This window comes from Symphalangus syndactylus, chromosome 4, assembly GCF_028878055.3.
Source record: "Symphalangus syndactylus isolate Jambi chromosome 4, NHGRI_mSymSyn1-v2.1_pri, whole genome shotgun sequence".
Classification (NCBI taxonomy): domain Eukaryota; kingdom Metazoa; phylum Chordata; class Mammalia; order Primates; family Hylobatidae; genus Symphalangus; species Symphalangus syndactylus.
The window spans coordinates 14,564,071-14,585,168 of NC_072426.2; the positions used below are offsets into that span (position 1 = coordinate 14,564,071).

Consider the following 21,098-nt stretch of genomic DNA (forward strand, 5'->3'; position numbering starts at 1 on the left):
CCAAAAAAAAAAAAAAAAAAAGAAAAAAAACAAAAAACAAAACAAAAAAAACCCAAAGTAAATCCAGTGATACAAAAAGGATTCTAAATCATGAGCTAACTGGATATATTCCAGAAATGAAGGGTCGATTCAACTTTCAAAAATATTTAACATTTTCTACCTGAAGTGAGAAATAAGACAAACATATACTTGCCCCTAGTCTCTTTAACACTTTACTATAGACCCTACTCAATACAATAAGGCAAAAAAAGATATGAAATTATTAAAATCGGAAAAGAAAACTCACCGTTCACAGACAGTGTGACTATATCTCAAAATTCCAAAAGCTATTAGAAAGAACAAGTGAACTTGACAAAGTTTCTGAATACAATGTCAATACAGAAAAACACCTTCGTATTTCTACATTCTAGCAGCAATATACCAAGCAAAGATTTCTTAAATAAGAAGCAAAAAGGACTACTTAATAAAAGGTTGATAAATCAGACTTCATTAAACTAAAAAAAACTTTCTTCAAAAGACAGCATAAAGAACTTTTGGTTCTTCAAAGATACCATTTAGAAAGTTTTAAAAGTTAAGCTGCAGAATGAGGGAAATACATATAGTTGGATAGTAGGGGTTTTCACTAGAAGGGGGTAGGAGGGAACTTGCTGGGTTGACAAGAATGTTTTATATCTTATTTTGAAAGGTGGCTACGAAATTGACTAAATTTGTCAAAACTCATCACACTGAACATTTATGATCTGTTCATTTTATTGAACGTAAATTATATCAACAGTTTAAAAGAAAAGTTGAGTGGTTAAAAAAAGGAGAGGCAGACAGAATTAGTGACCTGGAAACTAGGTCAGAAGAAATTCCTGAGAGTGAAGCACAGAAGGACAAAAAGTTAGAAAATATGAAAAATGGTTAAGAGATGGAGAAGCCATAGTGGGAAGACCTAATAAGTGGGGAGAGAACAGATGTGGTGAAGGCAATCTCAAAAGATCGTGGTTGAAAATTTTCCAAAATTGGTGAAAGGCATCAATTCATAGATTAAAAAAATGTTTAATGGTTTTTTGGGGAAAAGGTGGCGTTTGGTTACATGAATAAGTTCTTTAGTGGCGATTTCTGAGATTTTGGTGCACCCATCACCCCAGCAGTGTACACTGTACCCAAAGTGTAGTCTATTACCACTCACTCTGTTACACCCAAAAGTCCACTGTATCATTCTATGCTTTTGCATCCTCATAGCTTAGCTCTCACTTACAAGTGAGAACATACGACGTTTGTTTTTCCATTCCTGAGTTACTTCATTTAGAATAATGGTCTCCAATTCCATTCAGGTTACTGTAAATGCCATTATTTCATTCCTTTTTATCCAATTCACAGATTTTTTAAAGTCCAACAAATACCAACAGGATAAATAATAATAATAAAAAAACCTACCTAAAAACATATCACAATAGAACAGAATACTAGGGATAAAAATGTGGAAGAAGGGCCATTTCAGATGATAATTAAGCAAGTCTTCTGAGGAGCTGATATCTGATAAGAGACCTGGATTTGAGAATTACAGGGCAAGAGAATAGCAAAGAAATGAGGAATTATAAGCAAAGAGACCTGTGGACCTGAGTGGAATAAACCGGGGGGGAAAAGAACAATAGTTTAGTTTTAGTTTATTAAGAGTTTTAGTTTATTAAGAGTTGAGGTCACTGACAGAGCCAGGGTCAGAGTACTTCAGGAAGTAAAGTATTCAAAGCCATGTTAAAGCCTTTTTCTTAATTTTTCTGAAGTGTGCTGAGAAGAAGTCAATAGAGCTTTTTAGCAAGACAGTAACATTATTTAATATATTAAAAAGATTACACTGGTACTATGTGGAGAACAGGATAGAAGAGGATAAGAACAGATGGTGGATGAATGTTAGGTCAGTGACAAAGCCTGAGCTAGAGATGATGTTTACTTAGACTGCATGCTGCCAGTGAAGGTTCAGGGAAGTAGATGTATTTGAGATATATATCAGAATAGTAGCTGACATGTATTAAGAAGTTACTATACGTTGCCCATTGCATTTTACATGTATGAACTCTTTCAATTCTATTAACCACCCTATGAGGTTGATAATCTTATTTCTGTTGTGCAAGTGAGGACACAAACACAAACAGGTGAGGACAATGGCCCCAGATCACAGAGCTAGTTTGACTCTACCATCTCTTCTCTTAACCACCATGAGACATAAACTCTGAACAACAGACTGTGTACACCGGAGGTGGGAAAATGTGGGTGGGGATAACAAGGTAACAAGTGTAACTCTCGGATTTGAGGGTTATATAAATGGATAGATGGTGATACCATTTATTGAGCTTTAATATAGTACATTGCAGGAAGGTCAGTTCAATAGGAGAAGAGGAAAGTTTAGTTTCAAACAGGTTGAACTTTAGTTGCCTTTAAAGATCTATATGGAGATGTCAAGCAAGCAGGAGTTTAAAGCTACTGCGAGCACTGGAAATGTCCAGCTGGGAGTCAGCATATAGAAGATAAAACAGTTGTTACCAGGGGCAGGAGGAAATGGGAAATGTCAGATGAACAAATCTAGAGATCTAATGTGCAACAAGAAGACTATAATTAATAATATTTTATTTGGGATTTTTACTAAATGAACGGATTTTAACTGCTCCTGCCACATACACAAAAAATAGATAACTATGTAAGATGATGCCTATGTTAATTTGTTTATCTATAGTAATTGTTTTATTATCTGTAGGTATCTCACATCATGTGTATCTTAAATGTATACAATAAAATTTAAAATAAAAAATAAATCATGGGTATGGCTAAGTTTGCCTAAGGCGAGATTACAAAGTGAAAATATAGGAAGGTGCTGCACTTAATGAGCCCTAAGAAACTCAGTGGAGTTTGGGTAAAGGAGGAAAGACTGGTAAAGGAGACTGAGAAAGAGTAACTGAACAGGAAAATGTGGTACAATGAAAGCCAGAGGAAAAGACTGTTTCAAGTGGAGAAGAGTCAACGATGTTGAACGTTGCTGACAGATCGAGGTATCCTATTTTTTTCTCAGGCCAGTTTTCAAGCTTAAAAAGGTAGAATGTACTATAGTCTCAACAACTTTGAATGACAACTTTTAATAAATGATATCTAAGAATAAAAACCAAAAAGACATTAAAGACTGTTCTACATTTTTCTGAATCACTTAACTCAAATATTTAAGATTGATATCTGAGGCCAGGCATGGTGGCTTACGCCTGTAATCCCAGCACTTTGGGAGGCAGAGGTGGGCGGAGCACGAGGTCAGGAGATCGAGACCATCCTGGCTAACACGGTGAAACCCCGTCTCTACTAAAAATACAAAAAAATTAGTCAGGTGTGGTGGCGGGCTCCTGTAGTCCCAGTTGCTGAGGAGGCTGAGGCAGGAGAATGGCATTAACCTGGGAGGCAGAGATTGCAGTGAGCCGAGATTGGGCCACTGCACTCCAGCCTGGGTGACAGAGCAAGACTCCGTCTCAAACAAAACAAAACAAAGATTGATATCTGAAAACTTCTAATCATTAAGGAATTTTCAATTTTTAGTTTTTAGTGCAGAAAGTATAAAATAGTTTAGCAATACATTTTCTTTATAATATTTGTATATATACAGAGTAAAATTATTCTTACCTATATAAAAAAAGATCTTTGGCAAGTCGCTTAGGTCCAATTATTTTGAAGATAATTTCATATGTTTCAAGTGCCTTCCGATGAACTCCACCTGGTAATGCTGGATGTAGACATTGAGCTAGGCGTTTGCCTATGGTCAGCTTTTTGGGTACTACTTGGTACTTCGCATTATTTTGTAAGACCTTGAAGAAAGCATTTTAATGTAGTTGAGAAAAACAAAATATTGCATTCATTTTACTTCCATTTTCTAGCATAGTATTATAAAAAATGATCATTGTAGGTCTTTGTGCTTCGTTAGCTACATTTGCCTATATATACCATTATTTAAAATTAAAACTGAGGAAATGTTACAAACTTTATTAATTTGTTTAAAAAATAAACTCATTACCTGTTAACAGAATAACATTTTTAATGAAAAATGATATTTTCCAAAACAAATTTATGGAGAAGAGAGGCATTTTAGACTTTTTTTGGTAAATTTTTAATATTTGATGTGAGAAAACAGCTGGAATGTTACAGCCTTCAATCTATTTTTGCTACTTAGAAATAAAGTCTGGCCTCACAATAGATATTTACAGTACTTGGAAGAGGTACAACCATTGTCCTAGTATATCAAATTATAGCAAGTAATTCTAATGCTTATAAGAAAATCTACATGAGATTATCATTGCCCATTTGTTTTTATAAACTGATTTTTCTAACTGGACAAAACAACTTTTTGTTTTATTTATTCAACCATAACATTTCCTTAGAAATAATGGTCAGGGCAGAATTTCTATACAGAGATCCTATCTTACCAACCACTCAAAGGAGATTAGTTAAGTAAAGAAGATCTTATAATAAATGTAATCCTTTAGTTTGAACCTAGAAGTCAGTAAATCAAGTACTGATAGAATGTCACAAAGTGAAGACTCAGAATGAATACAGACTATGTTAGAACTGGAATTTAGAAGAAATATACAAAGTCTTATTTTACAGAATAAACTGAGGTTGAAATATTAGGTTAGTGCAAAAGTAATTGTGTTTTTTTTGCCATAATCTATGAAATGACCATCAAAAGCAGTATAAGAGTATATATATGTAAAAGAGCATATATATATGAGTGTGTGTGTGTATATCTATGTGTATATATATGTATACATACACACATACACACACACACACACACACACACATATGTAATCCTTGCCTTGTTCCATCACAATTTTGGCTAAGTTTCATCAACAACTTGGGTATTCTTCTTTGAGTTACCTAGATACCATGAAATCTATTTTCATGAATATTGATTAATCTAAAAAACTAATTATGTACCTAATTAGGCAAATGAATTTCCATCATTTAATGACTTGCCTTTAAAAAGAGTTCCCAGTGTATTTTCAGAAACAGACTCTTCAGAACTCTTTAGAAAAAAAAAGAACCTAACTAACTTTAAGTAAACTTGTACTTTTAGATGGAATTTCTTGTGGATGTTGTAAAGAAATAAAGAATTATTCGAACTTCAAATGATAAATGTTAGAAGTTCTAACATGTCAAAGAGAAGCTTCTGAATCAAATTTTAAGACAAATCCTTGACATACTGAAAATGATAACTTTTCTTTTTATGATATCAAAGTGATTATCTGTCATATCAGGTTGAAAACTAGCATCCTGGTGTGGTACTGTGAGTGAGAGTGTGTCTGTAGGTTTTCATCCATGGTTCCTGGCTCATAACTCCCACAGCCCTTATTATAATATTGGGGAACTTTGGGCCTCAGAAGCAGGCCTCAGAAAAAAATTTCCCTCTGACTTTTTCCTGCCCTCTTCTCATCTCCTTTTTCTCCCTAAGGAAGGAATCTTCCCCTGTCTTGGAGCTGGCCGTAACAAAATTCTCTGGACTACTTGGTCTCATTGTAGGTCAAAGACCCCCATGTCAGAAGGGGTCCTGCCCCATACCCAGAAGGAAGGAATGCTGTACAGAGAGGCCAAGAAAAATCTGACAGATGGGCCTTGCTGGGTTCCCCCACTTAGTCTGTTAGTATTACACCATATCTTTCCTGTCCTATCACATTTCTACACAGCTGTCCATGCTTCAATCATGCCTATCCAATGAAGTCTCAAAAGGCCCAAAAGGATGATGAAAGAGTGTCCAGGCCAGCTGAACACATGTGGAGGTTCCTGGAGGGTGGCACTCCTGAGGAGGGCACGAAAGTTCTACATCCCTTCACCCATACTTCACACTATGCATCTCTTCACTTGTACCCTTTGTAATGTCCTTTATAATGAACCAGTACCCTAAGCTCTGTGAGCCGCTCTAGCAAATTAAAGCTAAAGAAAGGATTGTGGAACTTTATAGCCAGTTGATCAGAAGCACGGGTAAAACAAACTAGGGCTTGTTATTGGCATCAAAACAGGAGGACAGTCTTATGAGGCTCAGCCCTCAACCTGTGGGATCTGATACTATCTCCAGGTAGACAGTGTCCAAATTGAACTGCAGCAAATCCAGCTGGTATCCACTGTAGAACTGCTTGCTTGCTGGTAAGGGAGAAATAACCACTTGCTTTAGGGTTATAGAAGTCTTCTGCATTGATTGTCGTGGTGTGAGAGCAGAGGAAAAACGATCTGTATTTTTTTTCCCACACATTTTAGTATGTATTTTAAGACAAGCTTCTTTCCTAATTTGTATGTTAAGCTATTTGATAGGCTGGGTGTAGTGGCTAATGCCTGTAATCCCAGCACTTTGGGAGGCTGAGGTGGGAGGATCACTTGAGGCCAAGCGTTCAAGACCACCCTGGTCAACATAGCGAGATCCTATCTCTAAAAAAATAAAAATAACTAGCCAGGCATGGTGGCATGCCTGCAGTCCCACCTACTCAGAAGGCTGAGGTGGGAGGATCCCTTGAGCCCAGGAGTCTGCAATGAGCTATGATCATGCCACTGGACTCCAGCCTGGGTGAAAGAGTAAGATCTTGTCTCAAATTAATAAAATAAAATTAAAATAAAACAAAACAAAACAAAACATAAAATAAAATCACAAAATAAAATAACAACATAAAATAACATAACATAAAATAACATAAAATAAAATAACATAAAATAGTTATTGAAAGGCCACTCCTTTCCTATCTAGCCCCTTTAATATTTAGAAACACTCCCATTCAATAACAATTTTTTAAAAAACCTTAATTATGGGTATGCGGTGAAAAAAAATTGATGTTTAAAAAATAAAAAGGTCAAAATGAAGAGCCAGAAGTTGATCAATGATGCCACAACAATAACTGAATAAAAACCAGACATGTCAAGAAGAAGTACTCAAGGACAAGCTGCAAGGCATAAGCAACTGCTGGTATATACTTGCCTTTGTAAAAAGTACCAAATTATAACTACAGCTTGCCAGGATAGAAAATGTTTCCTTGTTGCTATACATCATTTGGAAAGAACACAGGAATTACTGCTTTCCATTTGTAGGTTTTCATTTTGCTGCCAGGAATTCCAGCACCATATCTGATGCTCCATTACAGAAATTTACTAGCCCTCATAGTTAGCATATTTGCTTCCTTCTCTTCTGTTTTTATAGCTGATAATCATGGTGATAACTATATTTTTCAAGCACTGTTATTTCTTTGAATTAAAACTTCCAAAGCCTTAACAATATGCTTGACTACACAGGCATGCAACTCATGAAGAAAAATAGCACTACCAAGAGTAACCTAAGGTTCATTTATGTTTTTGCATTCTTACTTCAAGATTTCGAGAAATCTAACAAGTACAAACACAGATTTCTAATTTTTACTTCTTTTATGAAATGGATAATACAGACATACCTTATTAAGTTTTCCAAGCGCTGATATCAAATCTGCCCATTCACTGGAGTATTCAAAATTCTTTAGTGCTTTGTCAATTGCTGCTACATAGTTTCTGTATTTGGAGTCACTCAATAACTCCAGCTCTTCTGTGTTCATCCTCCCACAACTTCCCACTAGAGACCAGTTCCAAACTCATGTAAAGTCATTACCTACAAAAGAGTTTGCAGGAGGAACCAGGATTACAAAGTATCAAAATGGATTCATATGATCTTACTACAAAGGTAATGACTAACTTGAAAATGTTTCTTACTGTTAGCAGTGGTTGAAACTCTCCTCAGCTAGTGTTCAGGGTCATGGAAGTATTCAAAGACAGCCTGAAAGATAACTACTTCTGTGTTCCTTCCTAGGAATTGGAAAAATGACTGTGAAAATTTAGTAAGTAAAAGCACAGAAAATTTTCTTATACTTATTTCAATTTAGAATCATGTTATTTCTCTGTCATATTTGTTTATGTAACATTTCTGATATATATATGCTCCTCTACTTTGTTTTGATCCTAAAATACATTAAGTCTGGTTAGATTGGAAGAATCAAGAACACAGGGGAAGAAAGAAAAACAAATGAATGATTCAGAGATCATTTTATTAAGTTGTAAGTGAGCATCTAGTATGAAGGCCCATTAGCTGTTTGGAACTAAGACTTTACTTTGAATAAAACTGACAAGAACATGTAGTGGTTTAAAGTATGTCCACAGCTGAGTACAGTGGCTCACACCTGTAATCCCAGCTACTTGGGAGGCTTGAGGATGGAGTATGGCCTAAGGTCAAGGTTTCAAGACCAGCATTGGCAACACAGTGAGATCCTGTCTCTAAAAAAAATAAAAATAAAAATTAGCCAGGCAGGGTGGCACCTGTAGTCCCAGCTACTCAAGAGGCTGAAGTGAGAGGATAGCTTGAGCCCAAGAGTTCAAGGCTGCAACGAAATATGCCTGAGTGACAGAGCAAGACTCTGTCTCTATTAAAGCAAAAAAACAAATCCATAAATTCTTTGATATTTCTTTGAAAAACTGGTTCCCAATCCCCCAGCACCTTAGGGTCAACTTTGTGACTCATTTCTAATGAAAAGAATAGGGTAGAAGAGACAATGTGTAACGGCCAACAGGTCATAAAAGCACTTTGGTTTCCTCTTTACTCTCTCATCATTAGTTCTGGGGGGAGCTAGCTGCCACATCATGAAGACACTTTCAAGGAGCCCTATGGAGAAGGCAGGTCTCGTGACAAGGAGCTGAAGCTTTCTGTACAGCCATGTGAGTGAGCCCCCTTAGAAGCAGATCCTCCATCCTCAGCCAAGCCTTAATTTGACTGTGGCCCCAACTGGCATCCTGACTATAACTTCATGAGTGACCCGAAGCCAGGAATACATGAGCTAAGTCTCTCAAATTCAAGACCCACAGAAGATTTTGTTATAGGCCACTGAGTTCAGGGGTAATTTGTTACACAGCAATACATAATCTAGGGTAACAGGAATAATTTAATTAAGGTTCCACTTAAAAACCAATGTGGCTCCCCTTTAATTTTTCTGGTATCCTAACTGACTTCTAACTAACTTGGTACCTTTCTCTAGAGCTGGGTGCATGGACCTACAGGAAGGTCCAAGAGTGGGCCTTAGGGGATGCTAACACAATTCAACTAAGGTAAGAATAGTCTTCCCAACAAGTAGTTTGGGATAACTAAATATCCCATGTGCAAAAGAACAAAGTTGACTCCTTCACATCTACACAAAAGTTACTTTAAAATAGATCAGAGATCTAAATGTAACAGCTAGAACTATAAAACACTCAGAAAAAAATATAGGATTAAATTTTTGTGACCTGTGGCTAGGCAAAGTCTTCTTAGAAATAAAACTGAAAGCCAGGCACAGTGGCTCACGCCTGTAATCCTAGCACTTCGGGAAGCCGAGGCAGATGGATCGCTTGAGGTCAGAAGTTCAAGACCAGGCTGGCCAACATGGTGAAACCTCGTCCCTACTAAAGATACAAAAATCAGCCAGGTGTGGTGGCTCATGCCTGCAATCCCAGCTACTCAGGAGGCTGAGGCAGGACTATCACTTGAACCCGGCAGTCTGAGGCTGCAGTGAGCCAAGATCACGCCACTGCACCCCAGCCTGGGCAACAGAGTGAGATTCCATCTCAAAAAAATAAATAAAATAAAATAAAAAACCAAAAACACAAGCAACAAAAGAAAAAATAAATTGGACTTCATCAGAAGTAAAACTTTCGTGTTGCAAAGGATAACATCCAGAAAGTGAAAAGACAACTGAGAGAATAGGACAAAATATATCCTCCATATATCTGATGAGACTTAAACTAGATAATAAAAAACTCTTCCAAGCCAATAATAAAAAGACAAATAATTCAAAAGTGGGCAACAGACGTGAATGGACATTTCTAAAAGGAAGATGTACAAATGGTCAATAAGTACGTAAAATGACACTCCACATAATTAATCATCAGGGAAACAAATAGAAACCACAAGAATATTTCACGATTACTAGGATGGTTATAATAAAAAAGATAGACGATAATAAGCATGGTATGTAATAACTGGAACCCTCATACACTGCTGCAGGAACATAAATTGGTGTAGCTCCTTTGGAAAACAGTCTGGTAGTAGTTCTCCAAGGTTCAACAAAGAATTACTATAAGCCAGAAATTCCACTCCTAGGTATGGTGTAGACACAAGAGAAATGAAAATATATGTCCACTCAAAAACTTGTGTGAATGCTCACAGATGCATTATTCACAATAGCCAAAAGAAGAAAACACCCAAATATTCATCAAAAGACACACAAATAACTAAAATACCATGGAATATTATTTGGCCATAAAAAAGAATGAAATAGTGATACAAACTATAACATGCATGAACCTTGAAAACATTATAAGTGAAAGAAGCCATTGACATAAGACCACATAAGATATGATTCCATTTATATGAAATGTCAGGAATAGAAAAATCTATAAAGACAAAGTAAATTAGTGGTTGATTAGAGTGGGGGGAGAAAAGGAAAACAGGAATTGGTGGGAAATGGAGAATGAACTCAAAATGAATACAGGGTTTCTTTCTGGGATGACAAAAATGTTTTAAAATTGATTGTAGTGATGGTTTCACAATTCTGAATATACAGAATACCATCGTATTATATATATATATACACATACATATATATATATGTATGTATATATATATATACATATATATGTATATATATATACACATATATATACATATATATATGTATGTATATATATATATACATACATATATATATGTATATATATGTGTATATATATATATATATTTTGTTTGTTTTTGAGACGGAGTCTCACTCTGTCACCCAGGCTGGAGTGCTGGAGTGCAGTGGTGCCATCTCAGCTCACTGCAATCTCCACCTCCCGGGCTCAAGCGATTCTCCTGCTTCAGCCTCCCGAGTAGCTGGGATTACAGGTGCCTGGCACCACGCCTGGCTAATTTTTGTATTTTTAGTAGAGATGGGGTTTCACCATGCTGGCCAGGCTGGTCTTGAACTCCTGACCTCGTCATCCGCCTGTGTTGGCCTCCCAAAGTGCTGGCATTACAGGCGTGAGCCACCACGCCCAGCCCATATTACATATTTTAAATAGGTGAACTGCATACTCAAAATATATGAATCACCTTAAATTACATGTGAAATTTACATGTCTTACATTTTATTGGGGAGAGTCTACTTCTTTCATAATATTCTCAAACAATAGTTTTTTAACAAAAAGGTTAAAAATCACTAGAGAATATAGCTAATGAATAAAATCTGTTTGTATTGAAAAAAGCTACAAATCTATTGATTTATAAAATCAAAATTTCCTTGGTTAAGGTTGTACCAAAGAGAGGCAATACGAGTTCCCCAATTCTCTACTTCAATTATTTTATCCACAAAAATGAAAACAAGTCCCAAAGCCTATCTTTGGAGAGAGTAATCACCTTAAATGTGACTTCATTTGACATGAAATGTTTTTACTTCAGCATACCATGTGCCAAGCACTATGTTTAGGTGCTGACTAGAGAGAACATCCCTGATCTCATGATACTTTCATTCCCAATTGGGACAGTGAGAGTAAAGAACAAAATAAGATAGTTAATCTATTTTTCTCTTTAAAACTTGATATTTGATGCTAAGGGACTTAAAATAATATAAAGTTTATGTTGGGGGGGGGAAAACACAGTCATACAGTACTTCTTCCCCACCCCCATCCACATTTTCGCTGTCTGTGGGGTTTCAGTTAACCTCAGTCAACCACAGTCTGGAAATATTACATGAAAAATTCCAGAAATAATTCATAAGTTTTAAATTGCATAGCATTCTGAGTAACATGACAAAATCTCTCGCAGAACAAAGTGAACCCTCCCTTTGTACAGTGTATCCATGCTATAGATGATAACTGCCCATTAATCACTTAGTAGCTGTGTGAGTTATAGACTGACTGTTGTGGTAGCACAGTGCTTGTGCCCTTATTTTACTTAATAATAGCTGTAAAGCGCAAGAGTATTATGCCTAATTTGTAAATTAAACTTTATCACTGGTATATATGTATAGAAAAAAACCAGAATTTAGAGTTTGGTACTATATGCAGTTTCAGGCATCCATTGTGGGGGTGTCTTAGAACATACCCCGGTGAATATGGTGGGGGGTGGGAGGGACACTACTGTCCCTTCATGTTTTGGACTCAGAGCAGCAAATCAAACATAAAGCAGTATTTTGAATTACTCTGAAGAATTCACAATAAATATGAACTTAAATATGTGAATCAAAATCATCTTAACCTTGCACATCAAATTAATTTTTGTTTTATATAAGGATTTGCTATGCAATTTTCCTACCAGGAAAGTTCTTTGAGAGCAGGAACTATATTTTATACATGTCTCTATGATGGACAACACATAACTTACAATAGTGAGGCTACAGTTGGACTAATGATCAAAGTGTTTAAACATAATAGTTAAAGACTGGTAATAAATTAAAAACAATACAAGCTATTTCATTATCAATCTATGGTTTCTAGAACTTTTAAATACTAGATTTAACCATAAACACACATACACAGCATACACACAAAGCAATACCTGTATGTATGTCAGATACAAAAGACTAGCACACTAAAACAAGTAAAGCCATAAACTTTGATAGCTAATAAAACAGTTAAATACTAACAGTGACATATATGGAATGAAGGTTAGAGTGAACACAACCTAAAACATTTCTAGTTCTGTTTCTCAGAAATCAGAAGGATAGCAAAACCAAATCAAACTCAGGGAAAATATCAACTTGACTGGATTTTCTGAGAGCACATAAAATTCGTATAAAATAACTAAATTCCAATCAATAAATGTAAGAATGTACTTGTGGTAGACGGAGCAAAACACATGCATAAATTTTATCAGCAGAAACATTTTTTTTTCTCAGCAAGATTTTCAGAATAAGATATAAAATAGCATTCATTTTGAAGATATATAATATTCAGTGCATGAGGAAGATTAACCTGCCAAGCAATTTAGTAGTAATTTCTATTAATGAAAATAGAGGTCATTTATCAGCCTAATAATATAATTTTTAGGCAATATTATCTCAACATACGCATCCTTCAGATAATCTTATTTGCTATAAAAAAGTCAATTAATAATGACCAGCTATGTTTGTAAGGTTTATAACTCTTGTATGCATCTACAGCTAAAAAGTTTGGTCAGGTAATTAATTTGAACTTTCTTACATTTTTTTAGGCAATAAATTCCTAAATATTTAAATATGATTAAAAAGACTTCATATAGCTCGTTTGTTTGATATATGTTTATATCAAACACATAAAACACAGAATATTAAAAGCAAAATCTTAAATTGCGGAAAAATGAGAAGGGACATTTTGCAGAAGTTTCATCAGCACAGCTGCAGTATTACTTTTCATGTGACAAGATGGTTGATATGGTTTGGCTGTGTCCCCACCCAAATCTCATCCTGAATTCCCATGTGCTGTGGGAGGGACCTGGTGGGAGGTAACTGGATCATGGGGGCAGGTCTTTCCCATGGTGTCCTCATGGTGGTGGGTGAGATCTGATGGTATTACAAGGGGGAGTTTTCCTGCACAAGCTTTTTTTTTTTTTTCCTTTGCCTGCTGCCATCCATTAAGACGTGACTTGCTCCTCCTTGACTTCCCCATGATTGTAAGGCTTCCCCAGCCATGTGGAACTATAAGTCCGATTAAACTTCTTTCTTCTGTAAACTGCCCAGTCTCAGGTATGTCTTTATCAGCAGCATGAAGACTAATACAACAGTCAAATCCTAGGACTAAAAATTTAGTTGTAATTCCACAATGACTTTAATGCAAATAAAATTACTCATTATATATCAGAAAAGAAGTGTAAAGATACACCATTTTAAGCCTTTCATCCAATATATACACACAAATTGCAGTTCTCAGGTATTTTCCCCCATATTTTTATAATGGCTTAGGTCAATACTTCTCAAACTATCTGTAGTGAAAGATCAGTATTTCCACCCAACCCATCACTGACCAATACTTTTCTAAAATATAAAATCATGTTAGTTGTTGCAATAATATTAAATTGCTATAAAAGTTTCTAAACGTTTACTTCTATCTCTGTGCTTATTTCATCATGTCTCTTAGCAAAGTTTGTGAATAACACACTTTAAACACCACTGACTTAGATCATAATGCAAATATAACATATCCCCATAGTGTATCAAACTTTACACAATGCCTCTTCTCCAGAATAAACACAAAATAAATACACATACTCAATAACAGAGTAGTGTTTCACAGAAACCCCAGGCGATGAAAAGACAGGCAGTAGAGGGTAGGGCTTCCGAGAACAGGGGTTAAAGTCAAGATGACCTAAATCCAAATCCTAGCTCTAATACTTACTTAGCAGCTGTATGACCTTGGGCAACATGCTTAATTTTGTCAAACCAGTTTTCCTTATCCATTAAAGGAGATGAAAACACTTATACTTGAATGGTTGTCAAAATTAAATAAGTAACATACTAAAGTTATCAGAGTGCCCAGCACATAGAAAATGCTCAAGAAACAGTTGACATTATTTCCTATGAAATCAAAACAACACTGGGAAGCAAGAATGTTAACTATGAGGGGTAGTAAGTTACAATTAAGCATCAGATGTGGCTCTGAATTTCTTGGCAGCAAACTGGAAAACTGAGGACTCACTAACCTATCTTGAATTGTCTTGTGAAAATTAGTTAAAATGTAGTATTATTGCCAAACATGTTTTATGGCTTTGTTAAACTGTATGTATTTAATACACATATTTGATGAGTTCTGACTAATGCATGCACCCATAAAACCATCACCACAATCAAGATTCTTCACTACAGTCAAGATACAGAACATTTCCATCATCTTAAACATTATATCAAACATTTACATCATCTCTGTCAAATGAGCTGTTTTGTTTGAAACTAACTCCCTCCTCTCAATAACCTGCTACTTTCCAGGAGATACAATAATAAACTATTTATTTAATATAACCAGGAAACTTAAAAAAATAAAAATAAAAATTCTAGCTTGTTTAAAGTGATGCAAGTAAATCAAAGTTGCATTTGTAATCTTTCTTTTAGGGGCTGTTAATCGTAGTTTCTCTGACTTGATCTTTAGTCCACTGGATAATTTAGTTGCAATACTTTCAAAGTTACAACTCAGATAAATTGGACCTGAACTGTCATGAAACATAATTTAGTGTCATGTTTTGTCTCACAAATATAACATATATCAAATATAAAAATTAAGCAAAAAAGCTGTTTATGAAAAAAGATAAAAGCTGTAGATTTCTCTGGGCAAGTTATGCCCTATGAAAAAATTAGTAGGTAGTACAGATTTATTTTTACACTTTATAGCGTAAAAAGCTAAAATTTAAATAAGAAATGAAATATTGCATCATACCATCTCAATTTTTAAAAGTTCTGTTTAAATGGCGATAAAAAGTGAGTAGACCTCACTTCAGAATAACAACACAAAGATACTTTGGCTAGTTTGCTTATCACTAGCTGCATTTTATCTTTCTCTCCTTCCTTTGCCATGAAAGGCAGGGGTAGGGCTGAAAAGAGAAAGATTCATTATTACTCAATTCTAAAGATCTATCTGGGGACTAAGTGTTTCTAGCACATCCCAAGAATATAAATTAATGAATTATTGTAAGCACCATGCAATGGGGCAAAAAACCCTGCTGTTGATTATGAAAGAGAACATTAGAAAAAAAGCTGTATAAGTAGATGCTCTTTCCAAACTTTTCTAACTAACGAAAAATTACCATTCAGTAATTGTTACCATCTAACAAATGTAACCATTAATAATCTATTTCATTTTGGTCAACAGTTTTAGGTTTCAGTGTTGGCACTGCCACTAAATAATCTTCAGGAATCATTTATTTAGTCAATTCATAAAGCCAGTCACTCTAGAAAGCTGGAAACTTCCCTTGAGTGTTAAAAATATGGATGGAGGCCGGGCATGGTGGCTCATACCTGTAATCCCAGCATTTTGGGAGGGTGAGGTGGGCGGATCATGAAGTCAGGAGATCAAGACCATCCTGGCCAACATGGTGAAACCTGTCTCTACTAAAAATACAAAAATTAGCTGGGTGTGGTGGTGCATGCCTGTAATCCCAGCTACTGGGGAGGCTGAGGCAGAAGAATCGCTTGAAAGACGGAGTTGGAGGTTGCAGTGAGCCGAGATCGCTCGTGCCACTGCACTCCAGCCTGGGGACAGAGTGAGACTCGATCTCAAAAAAAAAAAAAAAAAAAAAAAAAAGGATTTAAGACAACACTTACTAGGTATTTCACAAATAGGTTATTGTCACTCATTATAAACCTGATGCTCTGTACTTCCCTAATCTGATCCAATCTCCCATGCCCTTACTGTTGTCTCGAACTTTCAAATGGTATACACTCTAGGAAACTTCAGGTATGTGCTCAACAGATCATCAGCCTTTCGTCTGCATGTCCTGTCACCTTCTAGTCTTAATTATGCCATTCCTTTGCTTAAAACCCATCAATGGTTAGCCGGGTGCGGTGGCTCATGCCTGTAATCCCAGCACTTTGGGAGACCGAGGGGGGCGGATCACGAGGTCAGGAGATCGAGACCATCCTGGCTAACACGCTGAAAGCCCATCTCTACTAAAAAAATACAAAAGGTTAGCCAGGTATGGCGGCAGGCACCTGTAGTCCCAGCTACTCGGGAGGCTGAGGCAGGAGAATGGCGTGAATCCGGGAGGCAGAGCTTGCAGTGAGCCGAGATCTCGCCACTGCACCCCAGCCTGGGTGACACAGGGAGACTCAAAAAAAAAAAAAAAAACAACAACAACAACAACAAACCAACCATCAATGGTTTTCCTCAAAGCTTGTCCTGTCACCTTCTAGTCTTAATTATTCTCTGAGGACAAGACCTCTTCTAAGCTTACAGTGTACTTACTAAATACCAGGAACTATTCAAGTGCTTTGTGTATTTTAATTAATTTAATCTCACTTGATCCTTTGCGGTAGGCACTATTACTCACATTTACAAGTAAGGATACTGAAGGATAGAAACGATATGCAATATAGCTAGTAAATGGGAGAGGTAGGGATTTAAACACAAGCAATTTGGCTTTAGAGTCCTAACTCTTAGTCATTACTCTTCACTTTCATGGAGGCTGTTTTCCTTCTCATACCCATCCTACCTTAGGGGTAAAGAGTGTGGAATCTTCCTCTTTATAGTCATCTGACAAAACTCCAATCCTGGTTAAACTCAACTACGTTTTTGTTTGTTTGATTTCAGCCTGAACATGAGCAACTAAACATTGGAGGAAAAAATCATACAATCAGGTTGACTTAAATTGAGAAGCAAACTTCAAACAGGTACTCAACACTATCCTAACCCACTGTTTCCTTAGTAAATTTACGTTCTTGACACAACTATTTCATACCTTGTCTTCTCAAAATCCTAACACTGTCTTCCCTCCATCATTGCTAAAGATCTAGTTTCAAACTTAAGAAAATGGAAGCAAAAAGAATATTCTTACCTTCCCTCCAAAAAATCTGTAACCTATCTTCACCTATACCCATATTCTCTACTTTTCTTTCCATTATGAAGGGCAAAGGACCTTCCTCCCAGTAAGGGCCTCCCTCTTGCTGTGTTCTGAATCTGGTCTCCTCTTGCCTTCCCAAGGACTATTAGCTCAGGTTCCTTCAATACTGTCAGTTTCTTTTCCTGCCTACAGCCTAAAGTCTACCCCCTGAATCTCTAATGGTCTAAAACTAAAAGTAAAACTAAAACTAAAACTAAAACCCATAGCCTTTCCTTGACCCCCACAGGCTCTCTGGCTGCCAACCGATTTGTTTATTCTCTCATAGCAAAACCTGAAAGATTTCTCTATATTTGTTATTTTTTTCCTTATCTTTTATTCACTCTTCAGACTATTTGAAATGCCTATGGGACTGTCTCAAAATAAAATAAAATAAAAAAATTAAAATAAAATAAAATAAAATAAATTTAAAAACCACAAAAACCCATCAATGGTTTTCCTCAAAGCTTGTCCTGTTACCTTCTGGTCTTAATTATTCTCTGAGGATAAGACCTCTTCTGAGGCAGCAGAAACAGCAACATCTCAGCTATACCCTAAATACAAATATTCTAATACAAAGCTTAGAATAATATCCCAACTCAAATACACCAAATTTTTTTGCATTATAGGCATTTTGTTCTTGCTATTCTCTACATTTAAAATCTCTTAGGTCAACTCTATGTGACAAATTTCTTCCCATCCTCCAGTAATATCAAACCCTACCAAAAGTTCTTTCTGATCAGTCTAAGTAGCCTGCTTGGGGCCAAACTCTTACCACGTACCCTATTGACGTCACATTATTTTCTTGCTAGCATTTGCTACAGTTTGAAATTTTCCTATTTATTTGCTTGTTTCCTGTCTATCATCTCTCAATAGAATGCAAATACTATGAAGTCAATAGCCTTATCTTACTTGTTCATACCTTCATCGGCAGTCCCATAATAGTGGCTGATAAACAGTAGGACCTCAAATATAATCTGAATAAATGAATTAATCTATCAACGACAATATAGTTAAACCATTTTAGTTTGTTTTCTCTGAGAAAAGCTTTGTGGGAAAAAAATAAAAAGCAGAACTACAGTTCTATTTCTTTTTTTTTTTTTTTTTTTTTTTTTTTGAGATGGAGTCTGGCTCTGTCACCCAGGCTGGAGTGCAGTGGCGCGATCTCGGCTCACCGCAAGCTCCGCCTCCCGGGTTCAAGCCATTCTCCTGCCTCAGCCTCCCGAGTAGCTGGGACTACAGGCGCCCGCCACCACGCCCGGCTAATTTTTTGTATTTTTAGTAGAGACGGGGTTTCACCGTGTTAGCCAGGATGGTCTCGATCTCCTGACCTCGTGATCCGCCCGCCTCGGCCTCCCAAAGTGCTGGGATTACAGGCGTGAGCCACCGCGCCCGGCCTACAGTTCTATTTCTTAACTAGTATAGTCACACTTGACCTTACTCTCCTCAAATACAGAATACATTCACATGGCTATTAAGTGCTTTAAAAAACAGAAAGGTTGCCTAAGAACATCTATAAAAATGCGCTACATCCAGTTACACTTTTAAAAAACTGGCTCAGTTTAATCTGTATTAAATATAACTATGTAAATGTGAAGGAAGTCATTCCAGCCGTGTGAAAGGAGATTAAAAAAATCCTATTTAGGCTGGGTGCAGTGGCTCATGCCTGTAATCCCAGCACTTTGGGAGGTCAAGGCAGGCAGATCACTTGAGGCCAGGAGTTTGAGACCAGCCTGGCCAACATGGTGAAACCATCTCTACTAAAAAAAAAAAAAAAAAAATACAAAAATTAGCCAGGTGTGGTGGTGCGTGCTTGTAATCCCAGCCTCTCGGGTGGCTGAGGCACAAGAATCGCTTGAACCCAGAAGGCAGAGGCTGCAGTGAGCCAAAATGGCGCCACTGTACTCCAGCCTGGGCTACGGAATGAGACTCTGACTCAAAAAAAAAAAAAAAAAAACTACTTAGGTATGATACTCCCAGACGTCGAAGTCAAATCTTTTCAAATTAATTAGCTGCAAATCTCAAGCTGGAGAAAAATTTGGAAAAAGTTTTATTATACTTTATGTACTTATTTATAGTCATGCATTGCTTGATGGGAATATGTTCTGAGATGTATTGTTGGGTGATTTATTGTGTGAACATTCATAGAACATGCTTAAACAGACATAATGGTAAACCCTACTACACATCCTGGCTATATGGTATAACCTATTGCTTCTAGGCTGCAAACCTGTACAGCATGTTATATATTGAATACTGTAGGCAACTGTAACACAACAGTAAATATTTGTGTACCTAAAAATAGAAAAGTACAGTAAAATATAGTATTAAAACCTTATGGGACCACTGTTACATAGCTGGGCCATCATTGAGTGAAATGTTATACAGCATATGACTATATTTTCACTTTAGGTCTCAGAAAAGCTATACGAATAAAAACCTAAGACACAAGAGGTTTAAAAGCCCATAGATCTGCCAAGGTGACAGTGAAGCTGATTTAACTTTACAATTTCTTTTTTTACCAAGTAAATATACACAAAATTATATACGTTATTAAAAATTGTCTCTGAATGCTATAAAATCAGATTCTCATTTCAAATTCTGTGATTTCTGGTACACATAGCAATATGAAAATATTAATTTTAGAAAATACAAAACGTAAGCACCATTTATAACTTGAAATGAGTCATTAGCAGGTAGGTGGGATTCTACTTTAAGCATCAAATGGTAAATAGCCATAATAATAAACACTTAAACACATACCCTTGAGTATTGTGTTACAAAGGATCATCCTGTCTCCAAAGCATAGTAGCCAAATAAACATTGTCCACATATTACTCAAGATGATGATAAAAATCAGTTGACAGTGACTTACAAATTACTCTGTGCCAGGCACTATGCTAAGCCCTTTCGTGTGAATTATCTCATGTATCTTCACAATACATCCATGAGGTAGATATACACATGAATCCATGTTCATATAAGGCAATTAGTGTTCAAGGTGCCACAGAGAATAAAAGGGAGAACCAGGAAGAACGCTGGCAGACTGACTCCTGGAATTGGCCGTTAATCAGTATCTTTCTGAACTTTTTTTTTTTTTTAACCACAGGTCTTAATTCTCCTGCATGACATATTCTACCTCTCCTCTCTAATTTTTTTCAAAAAACTTTTCTGACTAGATTTCTTTTTTAGAGATTGTACTTAAAAAAAAAAAAAACTATAATAATGTAAATACATATGTTATTCTTCCTAGACCTTGAATGAAGCACAGGGACCAAAGCTCAACTCAAAATACCCCAAGTGGTTCACCACTCAATACTGATAGTGCTTAAAATATAAGGCAAAAATGATCATAATTCTGAGACAGAAGTTTTTATTTTTGGTTGTTATCTATAAGAGTGGGCTTTTGACCGGGCATGGTGGCTCATGCCTGTAATCCGAGCATTTTAGGAGGCTGAGGTGGGTGGATCACCTGAAGTCAGGAGTTTGAGACCAGCCTGGCCAACGTGGTGAAACC

General features: G+C 36.3%; 1 protein-coding gene across 16 annotated transcripts in view; it reads right to left on the reverse strand.

The window, feature by feature from the left end:
• DOP1A (DOP1 leucine zipper like protein A) overlaps nucleotides 1–21,098 on the reverse strand; it is a 105,190-nt gene that overhangs the window by 66,208 nt on the left and 17,884 nt on the right. For 11 of the 16 annotated variants that reach the window (XM_063637827.1, XM_055274140.2, XM_055274135.2 and 8 more), the window contains exons 2-4: nucleotides 7,735–7,827; nucleotides 7,443–7,633; nucleotides 3,643–3,824 (exon numbers count right to left, since the gene is read on the reverse strand). In XM_063637827.1, the coding sequence (XP_063493897.1) occupies nucleotides 3,643–3,824; nucleotides 7,443–7,580 (320 nt within the window). In that variant the 5' untranslated portion in view covers nucleotides 7,581–7,633; nucleotides 7,735–7,827. The remainder of the gene's footprint in view (nucleotides 1–3,642; nucleotides 3,825–7,442; nucleotides 7,634–7,734; nucleotides 7,828–21,098) is intronic. The other 5 variants (XM_063637826.1, XM_063637825.1, XM_055274139.1 and 2 more) reach the window with 1 other exon arrangement.